Source organism: Urocitellus parryii, chromosome Y (genome assembly GCF_045843805.1).
Source record: "Urocitellus parryii isolate mUroPar1 chromosome Y, mUroPar1.hap1, whole genome shotgun sequence".
Taxonomy (NCBI): Eukaryota; Metazoa; Chordata; class Mammalia; order Rodentia; family Sciuridae; genus Urocitellus; species Urocitellus parryii.
Genome location: NC_135548.1, coordinates 16,272,392 through 16,298,457, shown reverse-complemented (window position 1 = coordinate 16,298,457; position 26,066 = coordinate 16,272,392). Strand labels below are relative to the sequence as shown.

At 34.8% G+C, this 26,066-nt stretch overlaps 1 protein-coding gene across 1 annotated transcript in view; it reads left to right on the top strand.

Annotated features, from left to right (window-relative positions):
* Positions 1–26,066, top strand: part of LOC144250944 (roundabout homolog 1-like) — a 186,620-nt gene that overhangs the window by 68,913 nt on the left and 91,641 nt on the right. Inside the window, 10 exon segments of the mRNA XM_077794110.1 lie at positions 3,769–3,974; positions 5,506–5,587; positions 5,766–5,934; positions 6,026–6,192; positions 10,616–10,737; positions 11,404–11,635; positions 12,711–12,832; positions 15,826–15,997; positions 20,628–20,825; positions 24,804–24,830. Coding sequence (XP_077650236.1) covers positions 3,769–3,974; positions 5,506–5,587; positions 5,766–5,934; positions 6,026–6,192; positions 10,616–10,737; positions 11,404–11,635; positions 12,711–12,832; positions 15,826–15,997; positions 20,628–20,825; positions 24,804–24,830 — 1,497 coding nt within the window.

The window sequence follows — 26,066 nt, the reverse complement described above, 5'->3', positions numbered from 1 at the left end:
TATTAGCACTTTTAGTGTCCTGTTCTTTCCTCAGGCTACAAATATGTTCTTTCTTTTTCTAAAAACTTTATTATTTATTCCTTTGAGATTCAAGTTTTTGATCCATCCAAATTAATGGTGTGAGTCAGGAATCAAAACTCTTTATTTTCCTTATAAGAAATCTAATTGTTTCTTCATCACTTATTGTCAAGACTATTCTTTCCCTAACTCTGGTGGTATTCTATCATGATTCAGATGAACATAAATTAGTGGTTGATTTGTAATATCTCTTTTCTGGTCCAGTGACCTATTAATGCCATTACATAGGGTCTTACTTATTGCAGCTTTATAGTAAGTCTTAAAGACTGGTAGTATTAGTCTCGAACTTTATTTTTCATTGTTTTAGGCTTACTGTTGAAGATCCTCTGCATTCCTTATAAATTTTAAAATAAACTTATAAAATTCTGTACATATGAACCAATAACCAATAAACAATTTAGATTCAATTTTAGTACTGGATTATTTAGTGAGAATTAGCTTCTTAGCAACCTGAAGCTTTCAATTCAAAGAAATGGTATATATCCCACATATGCCTTTTAATTTGTTTATATGTTATAAAGTTTCTCTTAGTAATATTTTATAGTTTCCTGGATACAGGTCATGAATATGATTTAGTAGTGTTATACTTAAGATATTTTATGTTTCTTGATGAGATTATATATGTATATTTTAAGTTTCAACATTTTCAAAGTTTCATCATTGAATTGTTTAAGGAAATTTTCTAGTTGTAAAATTGACTTTTGTATATTAACCTTATGTCCAGCAACTTTTCTAAATCCACATATTAGTTCTCAAAAATTTTTACATAGGTTATTCTGAAATTTTCTTGTACAACAGCTGTCAACTTTAGATAGGTACTTTTACTTCTTTCTTAATGTGGTACCATTTGTGACTTCTTTATGTTGTCCTATATTGTTTATAAGCTTCAGTATAGTGAGTAGAATTGGTGATGGTCAATGTAATCATCGTGATCTTAACTTCCAAGGGAAAGCATTTAATAATTCACAACCACACATAATGTTTACTAGAATTTTTGAAATTATTTCATATTTTTAAAAAATACGGAGGACATTTTTAGAACACAAATTTTCATTATTTGATGGACTAGTGCTCACAGAATAAAGTTTATAGTCTTTAAATAGCACCATGATACTATCACAAATGGTTTGTATTTTTGAGATTAGACATGCATAGAACATTTACTTAAAATTTTTTTTTGAATTTTTTAATATTTATTTTTTAGTTTTTGGTGGACACAACATCTTTATTTTACTTTTATGTGGTGCTGAGGATTGAACCCAGTGCCATATGCATGCCAGGCAAGCGCGCTACCGCTTGAGCCATATCACCAGCCCCCAAAAAAATTTTTTAAAAACCTAACTAACCCTGTGAATTAGGGATTTATTCCTAGTAGATTGTTCATTTCCAACACTAAATGGGGTGTTCCACCTTACTGTTTTTGTTGCCTGATATTTCATTCTAATAATTACCATGAAAGATATTAAACCCTAATTTGAAATTTGTGTATTAAATTCTAGGTTTGATTTATAAATGTACTACATAGGTGTTAAAAGTTTAAACGTTTCATTGGTATTTTATTGAAATTTATGATTTTATTTTTTATACCTAAAGACATGGATTGCCTTAATGAACTATTAAATCTTTCAGCACTGGTTTACATATTAGTTTTTTTGTAAAAAGGACAAGTAGTAATATGTATATAGATGTCTAGTCTTTTACAATTAGCCAAGCACTTTCATACTTCTTATTACATTTAAATGTCCATAGCAATCCCCTGAGCTATTAAGAACAGATATTATTATCCTCATTTTACATGTTGAAAAAAATCTGAGGCTTATAGAAGTTAAAGAACTTGTCCAAAGTCTCATGACAGATGATAGAGCTGATCCTTTTCTTGCTTTATTTTTCTTAACTACCCAGTGGAAATCATGCAGAAATAGATGACAGAGAAACTGCACCAGTAAACTGGGTTGGAATGGAATAAGGAGGTATGCCTGATGCTAAATATGATGCAAATAACCAAGGACTGTAGACATAAAGAAAGTTGAGTAAATTCCAGGTGTCAGATTGCTTCTATATATTATGAGACTGCCAAACATAACCACACTTTTACTAGACTTAATTAAAATCAATTATAGAGAAGATACTAATTTAATTAATGTCTGAAACTACATGTTCATTCATTCCCTATAATGAAAGGAATACCTCAATGCAGTCAAATATTTTCCTATTTTTATGATACATATCAAAAGGGGCTTCTAATTTGTTATTAGCAACCTCTACTGATAGTGTGGAACAGATTAAAATTTCTAACCAGTGGAACTACTGGTTTACATTTTTCAACCATGTAGTATCTTAAACATTCCTGCCAAGTTTCAAAATTTAGCTTTCTAGAATACACCTTTCGGTATCAGCAAATTTCACACCAGTGATGACATAGAGATAATTTGAAGAGTAGAGTGGAAATGCACACTTGCTGATTTCATGCCATTGCTTTTCTTTAAAAAAAATTGAATGCAGAAAATTAGTAATTATTGCATGATAAATGAGGAACAGCTTGAAGTGTGACTCTAGCTTGTGAAATCTTTGGTGCATACAACTTTGAACATGACATATCCAGATTTGTAAATTTTTGCACCCCAAATTTAGTTATTCTGGCAACTGGCTTCCTTTAATCAGGCAATTTCTTAGAATTTTCTTTTGAGTATTTGTGTTTTTTTTTTTTTTTTACTCTAACTAGTATCCAGATATTTAAGGCGTTATAGTTTTAATTTTTTTCTGCAATTTTATTTTATTTGTTTTCATTCCCCAATACTTGTTTTAGATTTTCCTTAAAGTAATGACTTGATCTCAGCAAAGTTTTCAGGTTGTAGAATTTTTATATAACAAGAATAATTTTATCTACACATAATAAAAGTGCTTCTCGTTGTTACTTTTCATAGTGCAATTAAATCTATTATGAAGTAACAGAATGGTTTAAGTGCTTTTGTCATTCCTGATAATTCTAATAGAGGAGTATGATATTTGCCAAGTTTGAACATCTTCATGAGCTATCTTTGGATCAGGCTGCCAACAATGAATTTGGGCAATTTTTCAGTTTCTTTGAATTTGTTATACTTGGGTAATTTTCAACCCATATCTATTTTAATAGAAAAAAATCCTAGATAAATAGACACAGGGTGTTTGATCCTATTGAGGTGTGAAAGTCCAAAGCACCTTTTTAAATCCAAAATCATATGCTGCTCTAGTACCATCATTTTGTTGTTGTTGAGCACCAAACAGTTTTGAAATGTCACATCAGGTTTCGATCATTCATTAAAATTTGTCTCGTGTGTTTCCTTGGGAAAAATGTTTTTATTTGGTTTTGTGTTCTGTTTTTTTTTCATGTTTACAGTATTTCATGTGCACCACTACTTATCTACTTCACCATCCACAATCCTCCTTGAGTTCTTGAACTCCTAAATAGGTTCCTTGACAATGCAGCAAGCTCAGTCAGTGGTTGGCCCTTTGAAAGGACATTGTATCTCTTCTTAATATTCTGAATCAGTGCATCATATAAATGCATTCTGAATAATGCATGTCTCCTACTTTAATTATTTGTTTAATTATCTTCAGTTTGTTTCAAAGCCTGCAGCAACTGCTATTGCTTGATGATTAGAAAATTGCTTCCAGTTGCAGAAATCTATTTCCTGTTGTTTCTTCTGGCAGTGATTGCAGACCGGCCTCCCCCAGTCATTCGACAAGGTCCTGTGAATCAGACCGTAGCTGTGGATGGTACTTTAGTCCTCAGCTGTGTGGCCACAGGCAGTCCAGTGCCCACAATTCGGTGGAGAAAGGATGGAATCCTTGTTTCAACCCAAGATTCCCGAATCAAACAGCTGGAGACAGGAGTGTTGCAGATCTGATATGCAAAGGTAACTTCCAATGACACACTGGACTTCCTGTTTTGTTCCACTTTGTTCTTGTCTCCAGAAACTTGTGTTGAGACCTCTTAGCATGATTGAAATATTGAGTGAAAGTATGAATGTATTTTTTATTTGATGCTTGATTTTTTGCAGGCATTTTACTATATGCACTTGAGATGATTTGACTCATAATTTAGCCCATGAAAAGCAATTTTTTGTTTTATGGAGGAGGATAAAAAATAACTTAACCTGTTGAGGAAAGTAGATGGGAATTTGTGGGGGAAAAATACCTTCTAAATAGTGGTATGATGCAGTCATTTCATAATGCATTTTCTAAGTTATATTCCAGTAATATTTTATGTGCAGTGTACTTACCGTTCTTCTATTTTGAGTATTTGGTTAAAAATTTTGCAGTTCCAAAGCACTGTACATGCAAAGAAACCTATAAAGCAATGCACACACTGACTAAGCATTTCAAATCAGAATGTTAAATGATTGAAAGCCCACAGGTTTGGGGGAAACATTTAGGAATTTACCTTCCTGGGTGTCATATCCCATATCAGATTTTTCAGGACTGTATTATTTGTTTTGATTTTCTTTTTCTTTTTTAGGTCAAGACAAGCTCCTTAAAAAAGCATATGAAAGAGTTAGTTTTGACAGCAGTAAACATAAATTGAAATAGCTTTATTACCTATTGTGGGTGGCTTCTTTGGAATTTTGAATCAGCATCACAGTTAATTTCTGTATGCCTTAGAAGTTAATATGTTGTGCTTTTGTGTTACAACTGTTGTGACTTTGTTATTGCAATTGCCAGAGCAAGATGACAAGGGTTTTGTTTTATCAAATGTTACTTGAAGATAGAATTATTACAATAAGCAGAAGTATAGAGGTTTATTGAGTTGCTAATGATTTTGAAATTGAATGTGTGGTCTGTGTTTGTTTTTTGGCATTCCATCTTCAGAAGGGCGAGAGAGTGTTTATTCAGGCAGGAATTTGGCTTCATATTTCATAGACTGCCTTAAGTTTTCATTTAAAAAATTAGGGAAAATAAGAATGATTACTTTTTTAAAAATTATAAGAAAATATTTCATGCTGATTCTTTTTCTACAACATCTGTTTGTCTCAAATATCCATATAAGTGTTACAGTGATAAAATATGCAATAAGCCTTATTTTGTGACTTATTAATCATAGAGATATAATTTAGCCATAAAGATTAGCCCTTTGATTTTGAAGAATTATATACCTTAGCAATTATTTATTGTCCCTGGTATTGATAATAATGTCAATTGTAAATTTTTAGTTAATGTAATTAATACTATATTCTATTATACAATGAGAATAATCATATAATTTTTTTTCCTGTCCTCCTGTAATGTTTTAGATTCAATAAAAATATGTTCGATTAAGGGAATGTTCCTACTTAGTGAATTTTAATGCAGTTATCCATATTCATGGACCATATACAAACCTGTAATTGCTTTTCCAGCCCAGTAAGCTCTTGATTGTTGCAAATATTTATCTTCTGTCTGCCTCTGCAGCTGGGTGACACTGGTCGGTACACCTGCATCGCATCGACCCCCAGTGGTGAGGCCACTTGGAGTGCTTACATTGAAGTCCAAGGTAAATTATTGTTTTTGCCTTAAAAAGAGGCTGAAAATAAAGTTAGTTGTTTACTTTATGGTAAGTTGGTGAAGTAAACATCCTGTTCCTGAGTAGATGTGTGGATAAGTCATCTACATTTATATGCTTATCTGTACATGGATAAACAGCTTCCTTTTATTTCTTTCCCACTTGTTAGAATTTGGAGTTCCAGTTCAACCTCCGAGACCTACAGACCCAAATTTAATCCCTAGTGCCCCTTCAAAACCTGAAGTCACAGATGTCAGCAGACACACAGTCACTTTATCATGGCAACCAAATTTGAATTCAGGAGCAACTCCAACATCTTATATTATAGAAGCCTTCAGGTAGAGTGAAAAGGACGTTTTTTGGTTGTTCTTTTGTTTAAAAAAATTATGCATTTAATATGCGTGTTCTAACTTCTGTATCTGTCTTTAGCCATGCATCTGGTAGCAGCTGGCAGACCGTAGCAGAGAATGTGAAAACAGAAACATTTGCCATTAAAGGACTCAAACCTAGTGCAATTTACCTTTTCCTTGTGAGGGCAGCTAACGCTTATGGAATTAGTGATCCAAGCCAAATATCAGACCCGGTGAAAACACAAGGTAAATATTGATTTACTTAACCTGGTGACACCTACTTATCCTTAGAGTTATAATTGTACAGGCACATCATTTGTACTAAATGCTAGGATTGTACATTTACAGTCTGTTCAAATTGCTTAACTAATTTTTTAAATACACAGACACAGTGTCCACAAACTTTATTATTTTCTGTTTTAGGAATAGGAAGGTAAGGTTGATAACAGAGAGAACTGTTTCTCATAAAAATACAAATTCTTAAGGCAAAAATATTACATGAATGTTTGTGTATCATATTCAATTTGTTGATTTTTAAATATAGATATATGTGGATATAATATCCTAATCATAAGGTAATTGTATTTAACATTGAATATACTATTTATGTTTAAATTCAGTACTCATCACCTTCTGGGTGAGTTTTCAGGATTTCTATCTTAATCAAGTCATACTTTTTCAAAATCACACAAATGTAGGAGATATTTGGGAACTTGTTCTTAATTCCTATGTCCAATCACCCTCCTACAGAGCATGGAAAATATTTAGGTCTTTATATTTGTTTGACTGGTCTTTCATTGTTGATTATATCAGCCAAAATATTTGAGACTCTTCAATGTAAAATACCTATAGATTGATCAAAGGTAGGTTGAAGAAATAGATAAAAATTTTAAAAAGGACATGTTTAAAGCTGTTTCTAAGCCATTTAAAACTCAAAATTTGGTTCACTTGGACTGTTTTGGATATGGCTTTTACATTCTCTGAAGAGAAATTATTTTATCTCTCAGTAGACAAATTATTTTTTTTAAAGAGAGAGGGAGAGAGAGAGAGAGAGAGAGAGAGAATTTTTTAATATTTATTTTTTAGTTATCAGCGGTCACAACATCTTTGTTTTGTATTCGGTGCTGAGGATCGAACCCGGGCCGCACGCATGCCAGGCGAATGCGCTACCGCTTGAGCCACATCCCCAGCCCAACAAATTATTATTACCTTTTACTCTCCTGCTCATTTTTATTATTTTAGTGCTCTGATAGAGACTCTTATATTACATTGAAATTAAAAAAAAGAATCATTTGAATTAACCTTTACCTTTCTTATAACCTATATCATTGCAATTAAATGTACTTGTTCTTATATTAGCATGGAAAGATAATTCTTAGAGGTGCTAATTGGAAATACAAAATTCTTTTTCCAACATAGAGGGGAATCAACATTTCTCTTGTAAGTTAACATTTCCAAAGGAAAAATCACAAATTAGTTCTGGTGAAAGAAACAAATTATGTGCAAGGTGACTAAAAGACCAGAACAACTTTTCTCCTGGTTCAGAAGGGGTCTGCACATTTTGTCTTTTCAAATGTGTGTATTAACAATCTTTATGGAAGGGATTCTGCCTCAGAATTCAAGAGAAAGCAAGCTGAGCTAAAGAACATGCCCACGTCTGTCTGTCTCTGGCTGTGTGAATTCAACACACCCAGATGCCTATATTTGCTGTTATGAGTCACCTCATCAGGAGCTTTAATACACTTGGAGCCCGCCCTGAGGCAGTTTGAGGTTTTCAATATTGGATACGCATTTGTAAAGAATGCAGAAACTATGGCAGCTGTAAAATGAATTTAAACTTTTGTCCCCAGTACAGGTGTCTCTATCTAGTGGACTCTAACCAAAAGTCATACTACTACTTCATCTGATTCTATCTTGCATTCATGTGAACGGTTTTATAATCTATATTGTCATTTGTAAGGGTAGTTAATATCTTATCTGAATATTAATTTTTTTAGAAAAGAAAGTTTTAATCAACTTCCCTTTGTTTATGCATAGCGGGAGGAACAATCTAAGGGAAATGAATCTATGTCAACCAGAAACTGATATATGGGGAAACAGGCACACATTTGGAAGTCAAAGACATTTTCATCTCAGCTCTTCAGTCTTGTAGCTCTGTGACATTGAGGAAGATAGGCAATCCTTCTGCATTTTGGTCTTTTTGCCTTTGGAATGGAACTAAATAAGTGCATTCTTCGGGAATGGACCCAGACTGAATTAATCTCTATCAGAACAAATTAATCAACAAATAAGCATGCAGGATAAATAAATCAATATATGAGCATAGATTTAATTTTTTTTAAAAAAAATGCCATAATTACTTTTGTTTCTTTCAGTGTCCAGATTAAAAATAAAGTTCATAAAATTTGCAGCTATCATAAAACCAAGAAAGAGAGCTAGTCAGCCAAGTGAGAGAATCAGAATCAAATATATCTTGACAGACTGGAATGAAGAGCCAGCACTAACATGATTGAAATTAACAGAGCAAATTAAAGAGTCAGGTACTTGAACTGAGGTTGAAAAAATTAGCTTTAAAAGGATAGTCTGAGAACTCTAGGCTTACAGGAATAGAAGTGTGTGCATGTTGGTGCTCTGGGAGGTGGACAGACTTGGTGTTTGGAGTCAACTCAAACACCTATCTGTAACTCCTGAGTGATATAGCCGCCAAAAGAGCCAATGTTGTTTTTGCTGGAATAGCACAATTGTTTCTGGATCAAGGCGTCGTCTCTTTCACTGCGAACTGGTCAAATCACAAATGGAGTGATGGGTTTGCTGTGAGCACTGCATTTTCAGATGGACTTTTAAGAGAACACAGTGCATGGAAAGCCGAAGATCACTTCACAGAGGAAATGCAATGCTCTTGGCATGATTAGCCCCAAAAGAAAGAAGTGTTAGAGGAAACATGACATCCTTTCCTTAATATTTTAGGAGACTGGACGATAACATGCTTTTTTCTGACTCCAGGACACAAGAAGCAACCAATGAGTGAAAATAATAGAGGCGTGTTTTATTACTTAGTTCTTAATCTGCTTTTGAGACACTGTACAACCCAATTGAGGATTATGATCATAGTAGAAATCTTGGAAAGGACCTAAAAAAGAAAAAAAAAAATTCTATCGGAGGTGACAGAATGCATATGCTGTAAGGGAAAGGAAATCATGCAGAAAGTTCAGGGAAGATTTGTTGGCAATTGATTTCCAAGGGAACAGGCATGGTGTCTATAACCACTTGGGAAATATGGTTGCACCAGAGTCTTCCCCAAGTGGAGACACCAATGAATGAGCTGTAACCAAAAGTTAAACATGCATACATACAGAGAACAGGTTTGTAGTATAGGAGTCAGGTAGACGGACCTGTGTCACATTGGAGTTAGCGCCTTGTCACCAAGCGCAAGATTGGACTCTGCAAGGAGGAGGAGCTAAGAAACTGGCAGCCAGGGATGGAATTGGGTGGATAGTGGTCATTGTTGAGATGGGGTGGCCGTCACTTCTATTGCTATTATTCTACCTCCACATTTCGTGTCCTTGAAACATTCTTGAGCCCTATTATTTAAAGGAAATGTACACTTACACAGAATGAAAGATGGTGTATAGAGTATTGATAAGAAGATGACAGTTACTATAAATAGTGGGTGAATTCTGAACAATGCATAGAGGGATTCCAGTACCTGTGAAGCTGTAGGATAGAGCAATATTAAGATTTCCTGCCAGTCCAATTCTGAGTGTGGGGAAAAGCCTTTCTGAATTATAAAACATTTCTTTCAGGAGGAGAACAAGAAAAATAAAAGGATCAATTCATAAGCATTTCCAAATTACATTTCTAGGCATCACTTTCTATTTTTCTTTCTAATATGAAATTTTCTAAAATAACACATAAAAGACTGCCATTGCAAAATGGCTAATGCTCTTTATTAAGCATTCTTCACTGTGATACAATAACTAACGTAAACCATCATCAATTAAGATGATGTTAATAAGTGCTCTTTGCTCATGGATCTAATTTATTTTATTGGCCTCAGTAGTGCCTTCTGCATCCCATATTGCTGCCACTTCCTTATCCACCCTGCCTGCCTAGGAAGAGACCAGGGCTCTCTTATGAAATGTAGCTGTTGGGCTTCTTTCTGGGCTTGCTTCTGCTGCCCATGTTTCTCTGCTCTTCCTTGCCCAACTCTCTGCTAACAGGTCTGGTTGTTGTCTTCCTTGCTTAGTTGGGATCCTTCTGTTTTTGTTTTTTTCTTTTTTTTTTAAAGTTGGGATCCTTCTGGAAGGTTATACCAGACTCGGAGAGGACTGCCTAGCCTCACTCTCAGCGTGAACATGATCATGACATGGTGGGAGCAGCCCTTACACTTTACTATTTGCCATTGTCTTTTTGTTTCTTGCCCTCGGGCTCTCTGCAGGCCCTCTACTTGTTCCCTTCCCCTCCTCTTTCTCTGTAGGTCCCTAGTCTTCTGAACCTAATGAAAAGGCTAAGTTGTTCTTATATTGTTCTGTAGCACAGGTTGGCTTCCTAGGCCCAGTGAGTCTTCTTTTCTAAGAGTGGCTCTGATTGAAAGGACTGGTTCAAGCTGCTTTGCTTCAGTTCGTTAGCATGATGCGGAGCCTGACAGGGTCTTCTTGAATCCTTGCAGATGTTCCACCGACAAGTCAGGGGGTGGACCACAAGCAGGTCCAGAGAGAACTGGGAAACGTCGTCCTGCACCTCCACAATCCCACCATCCTTTCTTCCTCATAAATTGAAGTGCACTAGACAGTGAGTTGTTCTTGTAATATTTTATCTCAGTCTTAATAAGCAAGTGGCTTGTCTGAGATCATTATATATATATATAAAATATATATAAATATATATATAAGATATAATTTAATTACCTGTTGATCACTTCTATGCCATGACAGCTTTCTCATGTAACACATGACTGTCATTTACTATGGTAGCCATGGACGGACTTTTATCAATAAAAGCTTCTTATTTGTGTATATTTCTTTTTGTTTATATAATGAAATAATGAACTCTACCCCTCTCAGAGGACAAAACTCCAAAATATTAACTATGAATTTGCAACTTATGGTAGGCCCATTATCAAAGGATTTTTTTTTAATCTTAGAAATATTTCCAAGTAGTATTAAGTAGGCTTTTAAGATCAGGAAGTAGTAAACCACATACCCTTGACCTTCACGTGTCTCTAGATGATATATCTCAGAACTGCTATGACACTTCATATTTATTCATAAGGCACAGAAATTAATATCATCCTACAAAAGATAAAAGATTTTTTAAGTATTAACTTAGGTGAACTAGAAATACTCAGGGTGAAACCTGATAGGAAAAAAAAATGTGTTTTGTTGCACTTCATTTTTTATTATTTTGCAATAAGCAATAAAAAGCTATGAGTGATTGCATTTTTTTTTATTTTAATAGGTGGACCAACAATCTCAGTATATTCAAGGATATAAAATTCTCTATCGGCCATCTGGAGCCAACCATGGTGAATCGGAGTGGTTAGTTTTTGAAGTGAGAACTCCAACCAAAAATAGTGTGGTTATCCCTGATCTCAGAAAGGGAGTCAACTATGAAATTAAGGCTCTCCCTTTTTTTAATGAATTTCAAGGAGCAGATAGCGAAATAAAGTTTGCCAAAACCTTAGAAGAAGGCAAGTATATGGAGTGTGTGATATCTGTGCACTGCAGTAGATTTGTTGGGCTTTTATTAACTTGGAGTTGTTAAAATGTTAAGAGTGTCTTTCTTGAATGTTTAACTGTCTTTTTTTTAAAATGGATTCTTTTTAGCTATACATGATAGTAGAATCCATTGTTTAACTGTCTTGATATTAAACATACTTTGTTAAGAAATTTTGTTTAAATAGAACAACTATTTTTGGTTAAATAGAAAAACCAAAATGCTGTAAGCGTTGACTTGCTTTATTAGTGGCCTATACATTAAAAAAGTGCAAATGTGAACCTTGTGTTACTTAATGACATAGACAGGGTCTGTTGAATTACTCAGAACTCCAGTCCACATTCAAAGATGGACTCACTCTCAATTTGCTTGCCTTTCCACCACCCATTTATTGAATGTTACTTTGATTAATGATTTATAAAGAAGGTGAGTAACACCTGGGTTTTCCAGGACTTTCCAGAATTATCATTCTGTCCTTTTTCATCCCCTATCTGGAAATCCCTCAGTTCTAGGCAAACCAGTATGACTGGTTACCATAAAACTAGAAATTAAAAAGTATTGTTTATGTAAATAGTTTTGTGTCACAACTACACTCCATAAAAACATTAATAATGTCTCCTAATATGTCCTTGCCACTTCTTGGATTAGTGATAGGATGTGGTTAATATCCTGATTAGCATTCACTTTTTATATTTTTCCATGTTTTGGGGAAACAGGAAATTAGGGTTACAAAGAAGTACAAATAGAAGTCCTTTCATGTTTCATGGAGATAATATATATAACTTTGATTATGGAAATTCACAATAACATCAGGTTGGTAAGGTTGAGGGAAAAAAGTAATTTTGGACTATTAACATTTAAGTGGGTTACATCTTTGAATCATGCAGATATTGAATTTAAAATCCATATACTTCTTTTTAATTTTAAATATTAATTTTAATCAGTTCACTATTGATATTTACTTATATTAATTAATAAGTATTAATTATCTGCTTTTCAGTGTTCTGTAGCACACTTTAATATATCTGCTTTTTGAAACAATTTAATAGAACCAAGTGCCCCACCCCAAAGTGTAACTGTATCAAAGAATGATGGAAATGGAACAGCAATTCTTGTCAGCTGGCAGCCACCTCCAGAAGACACTCAAAATGGAATGGTTCAAGAATATAAGGTAATACACATATGCTAATTTACTGATGGACACCCTCTTCTACTCACAAAGCTAAATAAATTGTTTATAGATATTTGGCGCCATCTGCTGGTAAAACTACCAACATGTACAATTATTCATAGACCTAGTCTTGGAATAATTTCTTTGCTAGAAAAGTTACTTAAAAAAAAAAATGCTAGAGAGAGTCCAAATGGTTACAAAACTTACACATCCATCTAATTCTACAAAATCAATAAATTTAAATGGTAATAATATTTTCCTCTCTGAAAAATGCTTTAACATATTTTTCAGAATTGGATTGCACTATGGAATTGGCTATATAGAGAGTCACTTTCTACCAGATTTTTTCTAACTTTTTAATTTAATTTAAATCATTTACATCTTTGAGATTTTAGAAACTTCGAGCAAAGTTGGAAAAATAATTTTGGTGTGTGTGGAAATCATATGTTTATATATCTCTTGTTATTGTTTCAAAACAAAATATCATGTCTCAGGAAATAGTCCTTTATAAATTTCCGTATGTTTATATAAACTTTTAAAACATGTGTGTATTATCGGTTGATTTAATCCAGTGGTTCTGAATAATTATTTTTCCCTATGAAATAAAGCAGCTCTATTCAATAAATATGGACAATCATAACATGGATTCATTTTAGGCAAATATTTTCAAGCATGCCAAGATGCATCAAAAACTGAGATGGAGACATGAGACTTAGCTGAAAAATTGTGTTTGAACTTATTAATGAATCTGTATTATAGGATGATCCTAATGTGCTGTCAGAATGGATAAATATAAATAGAAAATATATGTGTACATTTTTATGTGTACTTTTTCGACAGTTACATACTAGAAGAATTTTAACTATAAAAGATGTACTTCTCTGCCGAGTGATCTGTATTTCTCTGATGTCTGAGTCATTTTTTAGTTGACTAGCTAAATAATGATACTTAGAATATTAATTTCTATATGTAAATATTCCAGATCATTGTTTAGGATGTGAAACTGATTTTATGAAGGTGATATGAAGTTATTGATTCATAACTGAGGTTAGAGTAGACACACCTTGATATGTGTCCATTGACAGGACATAGGATATCTACCTTCACTAGTATAGGTCAGGGATTTTCAAGTATAGGCCAACAGCAGAATCACTGCAGTTGATCTGACAGGTCCCTTACATGTGTATCCTGATAAATCTCTCATACATTCTTTTGAGTAGCAAATTTATTTGTTTGATAACTAAAAACCAATCTAAGCTTAATTTTGGGTATGATATTTTATTTTAAAATTATTTTTAAATCAAATTTAAAAAACAACATTTTGTGAAATTTAAGTATATCAATAGGGCTGCTTTAAAATATATTTAAAATATGACTACAAATGCACTGTGGATGTTTTGAGATATTTTGAATAAGGCTTTTTCTAGCGTAACTGAGTTATTAGAAGGTAAAAATATCCATACTTTTAAGTGCTTTCTCACAAGTTTCAAGGTTATTTCAATACTGGTGAGTGACAGGATGCTATGTTTCAGTCTGGAAAAATAGACTGTTACAGAAGATTTTTAAGAATTTAAAATGAGGTGATGTCTCAGCTCTCACGCAAAATTGTATAATGTAGGCAAAACTCATTTCTTTCCTCAAGAAATGTGAAAGGGTGGATTTCACTTAACTTCATGGTCAATTTAAAATAATAAAATGCCTTTCAGAATCTGATTGACTGGTACAAAATCAGTTTGTGGCTTCGGTTCAGCTGTGTAATGTAATTGGGTGGAAAAAGATTCACAAAGGAGTCTTTATTTCCAAATGGTCAGATCCTGATATAGTGTCTGACCATTCGGTGGCATTACACGTTGAAACTATATGAAAATAATATTAAATTTCAAAGAACAAAATTAAAGGTTATTGACCAAGTAGTAGAGGATGCTGGTGTTTTTAGATTAATTTAAAATCCCATTTCCTATTCCAGTGTGGACAGTAGTCCACTTGAAGCTAATCCTATATTTATCTTGAGGATATCATAAGGAATATAGAGTGTTCTTCACTCCTGCACGGATTATTCTCTTATGGAAACTGAATCCAAATACAATTTCCTATCACAAATATCACTATCAAAGTCAATGAGGCATACGACAACTTTCTCATTATAGAATGTCTTTCTTGCACTTTGAGTATGTACTCTTATTCTTTATGATCTTATGGATGTTGTGAAAGACTAGTTAATAATCTCCTTTAACTATAATACCAGATTGCTAATTTATCTCATTGATATTAGTTCAGCGTACCAAAAGCTGAATAAAAGCCTAGGATGGTTTTTTTCCTCCTGGAGTGCAGTTTTATTTTTAATAATCTTATTTATACATACTTCTTTGTATTATGCAGAAACTACTCTCCTTTTAAATCAACCACTTCATGAGTTTGATATGAAATGTGAAGTGACAGTACCAGGTGATTCTATCCCAGAGAACTGTTGAAGTGTCAGACAGAGTTCCCTCCTCACCTTTGATGCCTGGTCATTGGGCACCACATCTATCACACAAATGTTGAATAATTTTACACACATTGTTATTCTTTACCTGGATATGTATAACTTTTTGCAGAGTCCTGTTTTTCCTGACAAATAACCTCATGCTATTAAAATTTTTTTAAATAAAAAGAATAAAAACCTAATGATATGCGATATGATGTGGATTGAGAGGAATGTTTATCTTCAAGCAAAAGTTTGTAGACTCACCTTATACAATCCTTTAAGATATTTGAGAAAGTGTAACTATTACAATTCTCCAATAGTGCAGCTATTACCAATACTGGGCTTGACTGGAAGAGTCTTCTCAGAGTTCCATCTTGGAGAAGAATGACTTTTTTGAAACCTTGTGTTGGTGGTTCATGCAGCATCTCAACTGGGTCAAGGTCTAAAGTCCGTCTTCACCCTCTGTGGATCTTTGCATTATCTTGGAAATTTTACCAGCTTGATTTTCATTATGTTCTTCTTCCAGGTTTGGTGTCTGGGCAATGAAACCCGATACCATATAAACAAGACAGTAGATGGCTCTACCTTTTCTGTGGTTATTCCCTCCCTGGTTCCCGGGATCCGGTACAGTGTGGAAGTGGCAGCCAGCACTGGTGCTGGACCTGGGGTGAAAAGTGAGCCTCAATTCATCCAGTTAGGTGAGTGTCCAAGCAGTCCAGTTTCACAGTCTGTCACTGTACTACTTGTCCTGCTTTGCTGTTTTTACATGTGTCTGAGCCACTGTTGGAAGTTAATAGAATTCAGAAGTGAGGCTTATAACTAGAGTGGTGTTAGCTTCACTTAAAATACACTCACATACAGTGTTATGCCTTGGTTACCAACAAGGCCACTTTCCAACAAAGACATTGGTAAGCAATTTTGTCCTTGTGTGAACATCACGGAGTGTAGTTACACAAACTAAAATATATGTGATGTCATTAGCCAGTATCATCTTATACAACAGTCAATAGAAATCATTCCTCGTTGATAGAAACGTTATGTGAGGCATGACTGTAGATATCTTATAACTAAACTAACCTTATCCAAATATACATTTTAGATGATAGTTCAAATGAAAGTTAGGTAATATTCAGTGTCATCCTAACTGGGGCCCTGTGGAAATTTTTTTCATCTATTTAACTAATACTACTAATCAAGTCCAAGGACACTGCAGTGAATAAAGAAGAAGATAAGTTGAGATGTCAGAGCACTGGAATGTTTCTATGCTAATCACTCAAATTTAAATACAATTTGTGTTTCGAAAATTATACATAAATTAAAAAAAAAAACAGCAAGCCTGACCTGGGTTTCATTACTAGAGATCACTATAGGCAAACTATTATGAACATACTACATGAATTAGTAAGTGATTGCTATTTACATGTAAACAAGCAACAACTGAAATGCCAATAAAACAATATTGCAACTAAGAAGTGGGGAGAAAAAGGTCAGATTTTAAGAGTTAACATTTAAATTAGGAAAGAGGCCAAGAATTATACAGTCTGGTTTGTGTCTGTATATTGCAAATCAGAAGTTAAGCATCAGTAATATTTTATGTCAGATGCAAATTATGAAAAAGGATCATTTGTAGCAATCTTTATGCTTCACAAATGAGTACATACTATTTTGGCATATTAAAGAAGTATGAATGACATCCTGGAATTATTTCATAATAAAAGTAAAAGAAACATTTGACTTTGATTAACTCTGTTGCAATACCTAAAGAACTTCATATTTATTTTGAAAATATTGTTAATATTCCAGTGTTAAGACAATGCTAGCTGCTGCAATGCATAAACTTGCAAAGTTTATATGACATAACACAGTAAAGTCTACTACAATTCCAGTTGTCCAGTAGGTCTCTGTTTCACCTAGTGTTTGTGGGTTGTAAGCTGAAGAGCCCTAATTTCTTAATGTGGGCTTCCAAGGTTGTCCCTGCACCAACAGAATGCAAGAAAGGAAATATATATTCTATGGGAAGCTTGAAATGGTGCAGGCTAGAAAGGTGCACATGACTCATGCCTGATGTGATTGTAAGAAGGTGAACGAGGACTAAATGAAAGCAGCGGCCAGGAGCTGCCTCCCAGCAGTCAATTATGAGAGGCCCATTCAAGCCGTCAGTGGGGGCTTGCTGACTGTCACAATCTGGGCCAGAATTTTATATTATTTTTTTTGGACTCTTTTTTTCCATGTTACACATTTTTAAATGATTATTTATAAACTTCTAGACAAAAATAGCTTCCTGGTTTATTCCAAGCAATACGGGAAACTAGGAAAAATCGTTTGATGCATCTGTTGCAATGTTATATAACATGGGGGAGGGGAGTTTATATTGAAAAATTATAGCTGATATTCGAATATTTGTCCACTTTTTTCAAATGTCAGCATTAGGTTATTAAAACTGAAATTAAAAGGTATGTCTTGAATGACCCTAACCATTGTGGATACTGTTTACCTGTTTTTAGAACATACGATGTTTAGTCCTAGTTTTGGGAAGATGAATTGGAAAAAGAACCATATGTAAATTTTATTTATTGAAGATTTAAATCATGGGATTTAAGGGTCAAGTTGATTTCCTTGAAATTATAAGTGGGTTCCAGTTTTTCAGATCTTAATATAGCCTCAGCTGCAGGGAGACAAAGCCTGAGGTAGAGAGGGGCTGCTTTAATTCATTAGTCACACTGCACTTTATTCTGTTAGGTCCATCTGCTTGCTCGCACAGAACCTCTCTGGGCTGTTTCCATAAAATCTGAAGCTACCCAAGATAAACTTGCGCAAATAGGCATAAAGATACAAAGGATGTATTAGGAATAAAAAGAATAGGTCTGGTTGGGGAACTTTTAGAGGATGAAGTGCTTTTAGGATAACCAGAGATAAAAGGGTCTGGAACATGAAATAAAACTTTCAGTCAACAAACAGTTGAAGGCAGGTGACTGCTTGTGAAAATAAGGTTTTCAGTCTTGATCCTCCATAGCATGAAATCTGGAATCAAGAAAAACAAAAAAAGGAAATATCCTCCCCCCACAACATATATACACACAACAGAAGGAATTCAGCATTTCACAGAGAAAGGCTGTTTCCATAGCTATTGAATGCTGCTGATTTTTTTCTGCCAATTATCATATTAAGATGCAATATCATTTAATAAGAAAACCTGTAGGATTTTTTTTTCTTCAAGAACTGTTATCCCTATCGAATGAGTTATACTAATTATTTTTATGGAAAATATATTTTTGGACTGGAAAGATTTCTATTTCAAAGCAGACTGTATTATATTAGCAGATTGTATTTCTCTCGAATTTGGTCTGGAGATCTGTGAAGCAGCTATAAACCCACCTTACAGGGCTCCAAGGGATTTGGTTGTAGATGTTTACATGGAGCCCGTGGGATACTCTTTTGTCCTGACAGAGAGCATAATGCCTAAGTATCCAACCCTGTGACTGGGTGTCCTTCTCACAGCAGACTGTTCAACCAGCAGATGCCCTTCTGGCTTTTTTGACCTGCTAAGAGAGCTCCTCTCTGGTAGAGCCCCAGCTGGGAGGAGAGCTCCTGCCAGGTGTGTTAATCAGATTCAACTCAGAGGGGTGAAGCAACAGAACACATGAAATAGCAGGAGTGGGTTACTCACAGATCCACAAGAGCAGAGGTGCTGAAAAGAGCCAGTCAGAAGGCCCAGGGGCCACTGAGTGGCCAGGGGGGGGGTGGCTGCAGGTGGGGAGACAGAGAGAGAGGACCTGTGGGCTGAGGGTTTTATTGGTGCTCAGGGTGTTTGTTGTTCAAGGAGGTTTCCTACAGGGAGTTCTAATTGTTCTTAGAGAAAGCTGGAAGGATTCCATGGGGTTGTGCTGTGACTAAGAGTTGTCAGTTCTCCGGATGATGAGTCCAGGAGGTGGTATCTCTGTGGCCCATGGGGAGGTGGTCACCAGTAGGCAGTTATATAAGGGGGATATCTGCCCTGACCATACTGAGGAATTGGGAGTTAGCAGAGAGCTGGCAACTCTGTCTGGGTAACTAAACCCTTCTTTTAGTATTTAATCTTAGATTCAAAATGAATGCAGAAGCAACATAAAATTTTAAAAGTGTGGTACATGAATCTTTTCCAAGTTAAATGATTTAATAATTGTGAGGAAGCCCCAATCTTAATGAAATGCACAAGCCCCTTCTTATGTCATCAGATGTTGCAGGGGAAGAACATTAAGACTACAGACACCACTGGGAATTCTCCCCACTGGGCAACCTCAGGACTAGCATCACAAGGTGTCTACAAAGTGACATACAGCTTTGACGGAAGAGCGACAGTCTTGCGTTTTCTACAAAGACTTTGCAGGCTGCTCTGTGTGACCTGGAGTAATGGCGGGCTTGAAAAATATCACCGTAGGCTTAAGACATAAATGTAAAATAAGCGTATTTTATTAGCCATATATTCCATCAATTTTTAATTCTTGAATCAAAATATCCAACCGAGAATGTCTTTTTGATTATTCATAACACTTGATAATTCTTTTACATATTTAATGTTCTTTTCTTATATCTATTGCTGGTGATGGTTATTATTTTAAAAGAAAGGTTATTCATAGTTCTTACAATGGTAACATTATCTTAATCTGTCATTGTGTTTTAATGATCTTTAATTTTATAGGACATTCTGATTGTGGGTTCAAATAATATGTTTCTAAGACAGTGAAGGATGTTGCAATATAATCTTGGGGAGGAGTATGCAAATACACACACATGCACGCACACACACACACCATTTTTCAATATCTAGCCTGTAGAAAAAGTAAAATTTTATTTTAAGCCTTTTTACAGCACATATTTGATGTTTCTATAGAATTTTGAGAATTTTTCAACCTTTTGTATACATATAATATTCAGTACCTGTTATTTATTTGTACAATTGCATTAAAGTATTCTTGGTTTTGGCTGGGGGTTTGCATTTTATGGTATTAACACTTTTATATTTATCTCAATTAGTGAGCACTGTTTCTCTGAAACTCAATCTAAACAGGATCCCACAAACTTGTAAAATAAAAAGAAAACAGAGTGCCACTGTCCTTGTTTCAGCTAAGATCACACAAAATTACATCCATACTTCTTTTAAATTAAAATGAATGAATTTTACTAGTGATCTCATGAACTCATTCACTTCCCTGCAGTAATGCAGAATGAAAAAGAGAAATCATGGTCCAAAATTAACAAAATATAATGACAGGTATTTTACATCATATATGTATTCTTACATCATCACACTGAGTCTTACTCCCAACTCATCAGAAGATAGCCTTTCAGATTCTCATGGGAACCCTGTGTCACCTGAGGACCAGGTCAGCCTTGCTCAGCAGATTTCAGACGTGGTGAAGCAGCCAGCGTTCATCGCAGGAATTGGAGCAGCCTGCTGGATCATCTTCATGGTCTTCAGCATCTGGCTCTACCGACACAGGAAGAAGAGGAACGGACTTACTAGTACTTACGCGGGTATCAGGAGAGGTATTCGCTTTCTCAGGTTTTTCATATTTTAATATGTTTATGAAACTCTTAGTTTTACACCTGACTCCACCTGATTCACAGGGACACATATCCTACCTGTTAAATTATTTCAATATACAGCAATTCTCTAAAGTACTTTTATCATGATATATGCATATGAACAACTCTCCTGTGGCAGTACAACAGAGTTAATCAGTTTCTTAGGACCCAGATCCTTTCAAATATGTTTCACTAAGGTACATCTAGGCTTGTCTGTGATACTGTGGCCTTCTTCTCTTAGGCAATTATTTTATTACTTTATTTCTTGGGGGAAATTTGTAATCTCCCTGTCACAGGAATTATAAATTGGGTCTTTAAACTCACATAGTTTTAAGGGGATTGTTGTCCTTTGAAAAGCAACAAAAAGAGAGATTTCTTTGATTATTTTTAGAAGCAGTCCTTTCTTAGTGAATATGATCACATTATGAGGGATGTCCTGCCTAGGGAGGGAAGAGTGTTAGTACTTTTCCGTTCATAGACTTAAGATCCTGCAATCCAATGTCTTATATACTGTCCATTAATGATGATGATTTTGTTACTTATGTCTTTATAATTTTAGGAAAAAAAATTTGCTATTATTTACATTTTCAAAGATAGACTCTGCCAATATATTTCATAAATACCTTGGCTACATATCTTCAAGTCCTATGAATTGTTGACAATCTAAACATTGAGGCACATAATCCTGCTCCTTCCTCTCCCCCAAATATATCCTCCAACTCTGGTCGTCATACCTGTAGATTGTATGGCCTCCTAGTTTTCCAATTTTAGTCCATTTTTATGTCTTTAGTTCAATAAAATGATTCATAGTGTTGCATTTTACTCTCAAAAAATGTCATGGTTTGGATTGAAAATTACACATTCACCTTCGTTATAGAGCCAACATAACAAAAAAGTTTTGCTTTGCTGCAAAGCAAATTTAAAGATAATTAGCAAGAAATTAAGTCATCCCTTCCTTGACTGTCACTTATCCTTTCTTTTCCTAATGGTCTTCATATCTCCTAAGAGAACATTTTCTGTGTATCTTGGACAGAGTATTTCTCTAATCACATGGAATTTTCAAGACGAGGTAAAACTTGAATGTCGTTACACATTTATAAAACATTCTGTGTCAACAGTGTGGGATATTTGTGCTGTTCCTGGAGGTCTTGGGAAAAAAGAGTCAACAGAGATTCATCATCAATACTGTGAAATAAATCCATGTGCCTCCTGCCTGTGGCTCGGCAGCAGTCTCCTCATATGCATAGATTTGCCTTAGCGTTATCACCCTGAAATATGTTTTTTTTCAGATATGTGTCCTACCTAGACATGAAGCAAAATGTCAGTACCCCTGCCTGTGAAATGGAAAACAAGGGCTTAGAGGTTACTGAAAAGAGAGTGGTGCTCATTATGTATAGAAAGAGAACAATGTCAGGCACATGTGTTACTAAATAGAACCTTTGACTGCAAATCCATGCAGAGACAGGGTTTATGAATGTGTTTGGTGGAGTGGTGAAGGGGCAGGATTCTGGGAGGAGACTAGGTTTAGAAATCTGATTTCAATAAGGAAAAGCAACTAACATTTAGATGTGAATTTTCTGTTCATCAGACTTGCCCCATTAACTCCATTTCATAAACAGCCAGTCAGTGAAATCCAGTGTTCCTTGTCATGATCAAGTGTCATAACTGTGTGATTATAACAGTTTAATGCTCTGTATTGTCTTGAAGTCTAAGAATGTGACATGAAAACCCTCCTTTCTGAAATGCTCCTTGTTCTTTACTAATGTCCTTTGAGCATGCTGACAAATGCCTATGTGATCTTTCTATGGGACCTTTAAACTAATATCCTGGTCTTTTCAACTAGCTTCTGTTTAAGCAGAAATCATAGAACATAATTACAAATGTAATTGGATGAGCACTGATTCTGCTTTCCTCACTTCATCCTGTTGGCACTTTTTCAAAATTCTATGTCTATGCATTTTTTTTAAAGTGCATTTTGGGTATCTTAAATTTTACTATGCCAAACACAATGCCAGTGGTTTCAGGGAAACAGGAAGTAAAATATTTTAAATAAATGAAAAGAACCTCTTGACATAAAATATCAAGCCAGAGTGTGACTTTGGGTACTCATGAGCATTGTTTTAGCGTTTCCCCTTACGTATAGCTATAGGTGTGACATCTGCTGGGACACTGGGGGCTCCATCCACATACATCCACATATTACATCAGCACCACTCAGTACACAGAGTTCATTATATTTATTATTGGAAGCTCTGAAAATTAAGTTGTTCTTTGGTGTGCTAGCAGCCGAAATTTCATTTAGGGCTGACTTTTTTTTTTCATTTCTTCTTCAATTCCTCAAACTGGGGTTAGCAGTTAGCTATGAGAAGTAATGACAAGGACCTTTCATATTTCCCGTGTCCTTGTGATTGCAAATTAATGTTCAAGCACTCCACTCTTGCTTGAATAGCTTTAGTTTCAAATGTACCTTTTTTTTTCTTTTTATGAAGACTTGTTACTATGGCTCTGAATTTTTGAATGTAGCTAAATTACATTGACTCTCTGAAAAGATCTGACTGAAAGACAACACAATGTAATTCTTAAGACAGGGGCTGCTGTGCTGCAGAGGAAGGCCAGTGTATCAATTGGGTACACAGCATTAAGGTTTTTGTTGTTGTTCTTTCCAGTCTGCTCAGAGATGAAGTGGTTTGGTAAGAAGTGACAGTTGTAGAGGATGCTATGTGTTCCACTTTGCAAACCCAGAGCTCTAATCCTAAAGTAAATTTCTTATCATTGTTCAAATATACAATGGAAAATGCATTTTGGCAGCTTTTTTGATACATGATCGGTGATCAATATTCTAGTTTGTTTGTTGTAAAGATTTTTTTTTTCCAGGCAAGCTTTAACCTTAAAGGGTGTAAAGTGGATTTCCTTGCGTTTTTTTTTTTTGTTTTTTTTTTTTCATCCAGAGCAGCATTTACTTTAAATTAAGGGGAAAAGATTGGAAAATATGTCAGTCTCTTCCCTTTATGAAATGACATGCAAATTGCTCTGGTGTGATCCCACACCAGGAATAGAAAATAGGAAAAGTGGGGGAGGCCATGCTGCTACTTTTGAGGTCTGCAGTTCAATTTCAGGCATTATTGATTAGATTAAGATTTATAACTGCAGAGAGAGTGAAGGTTCTCAGAGGGGTGTTATTGTTCTATTGTTTAGCTTCTAGCGTGGCATTAGAAAAATGTTCAGCCTACTCAACCACGCTTCTAAATGTAAATTATGACACAGAAATCAAAGTTTAAAACTCCACACATTTTTCTATCCGTTCAGAAATGTTTATAATGATAAAAATGTAGTGTTGTACTGTTTGTGTAAGGCATCAGACTTATAGGACGTTTTGATTTTTATGATTCTCTTTGCTTTTCCTTCCTTCCTTTCTCCCTCCCTCCTTCCTTCCTTCCCTCCCTCCTTCCTTCCTTCCCTCCCTTTTTCCTCTTTCTTCTCCTTTCTTTCCTCCAATAATAAATACTTAAGTGCACCTATTAGTCCATTTAATAAGCATTTACTTTCAGATTCCTAGATAAGGTTCCAGCATACACCTGATAATACTTGTTTAAGAATCCATCATCCAGTGTTTGGAAATGATTAATAGCAGAGGATTCCTGTTTGTACTGGAGCCCATGAGCTAAATCTCTGTTGCTAAATGCAGGGTCATTCACAGGGTAACGCACAGCTCCCCTCCCAAGGTACTAGAATGTCAGACACTTCAAAATGGTACCTGTAGAGACAAGCTTCTTTTTCTAACCTCATATTGGGTTTTATTCATATATCAGAGTTTCAGACCTACTGGCTTGGTTATTTACATTTGTTTTATGTTCAGCTGTCTGCTTGATTCATACTAATGTGATATGTTCCCTTTCTCTTCAGCTTAATAACTGGTTTATATTTTGTTTTGATTTTCAGTCCCTTCCTTTACCTTCACGCCAACAGGTATATATTTGCACTTACCCTCCTCCTATCCTTTGTTAGTTTGGCATGTGTTGTACTATTGTGTTTCTGGTTTTATCTCATTTTCAGCAGTAACTGGGGGGAAAGGACTTAAATGGAATACAATAATTCATTTACTCACGGCAGGCATGCATTTGAAGTAGAAATGGTTGGTGTTGCTTTTCATCCATCCAATGCATTTATTTATTCACCACTCCACGTTGCATCTTAGCTCTGTTTGCATGTATTTCCATTAAAAAGACACAGTGTTTCTAGCCTCAGCATGATTTAACATGCTAATCATCTTATTGATTATTTTCATACTTGGCAATGCATTCCCCCCTCCCTTAACTTAAGCTTTTAGGTTTTCCAACAAAAATTTCTCTGCCTTGTAATTCTCTGTCCATAGAATCAGTATTCTGAAAGGTAACCAAAATACCCAGCACATGTGAAAGATAAAACTTTTCATTTTCCCTAAGTCTGAGTCCTCATATTCTGTTCTATTCAGTTTCTTTCAAAGTGGATCCTCTTCTTTCACATCACCTCTAGTAAAAGATGTACCTGTAGTTATGCCGCCTCAGTTTTAATCCAGTTATTGGAATCACTGGGAGTAGTTATCTCTCCCAAGCAGACTCCCAGTTTGGAGTTTTTCTAGTAGCAGAACTTGGCAGCTTTTAAAAATACATTTCTTCTTAGAAAATGTGTCTGTATTTACAGAAAAGCTAATCTTCTTAACCCTTTGCCTAACTATGTGCAAATCTTTTTGTGGTACAGTTCTATTTTTATGCCCCAAATTTATTTAGCTGAGAAAGCCTTCAAAAGCATTAAACCATATTTTATGAAAATATAGTTATGAAAATATAATGAGTATGAGTTTCAAAAAGCCACAATAAGAAAAAATAGGTTAAAAATGGTCACATGGATAGTCACAACTTTACGTGTTTGTCTTTGGAAGGGCTTAACATCTATTTTTTGTCTCACTGGTTCTCAATCTTCTGGGAAAATCTAGTAGGGTTTTGTAATATTTACCTACAAGGGCAAGACTTTAAGATTATACCTACAGAATTATAAAGTGGTATGATCTAGTAAACTCAAAATAAAAATCTATGGGAATGCTAATGTACAAATAAATATATAATAGTTACATTTACCAAGAATCTGCTGCAATTTTACTGTTGCTTTTCTCAATATTGTTAAGGCTAAGAATGATGCATATTTAATTTAATAAGAATTTTAAAT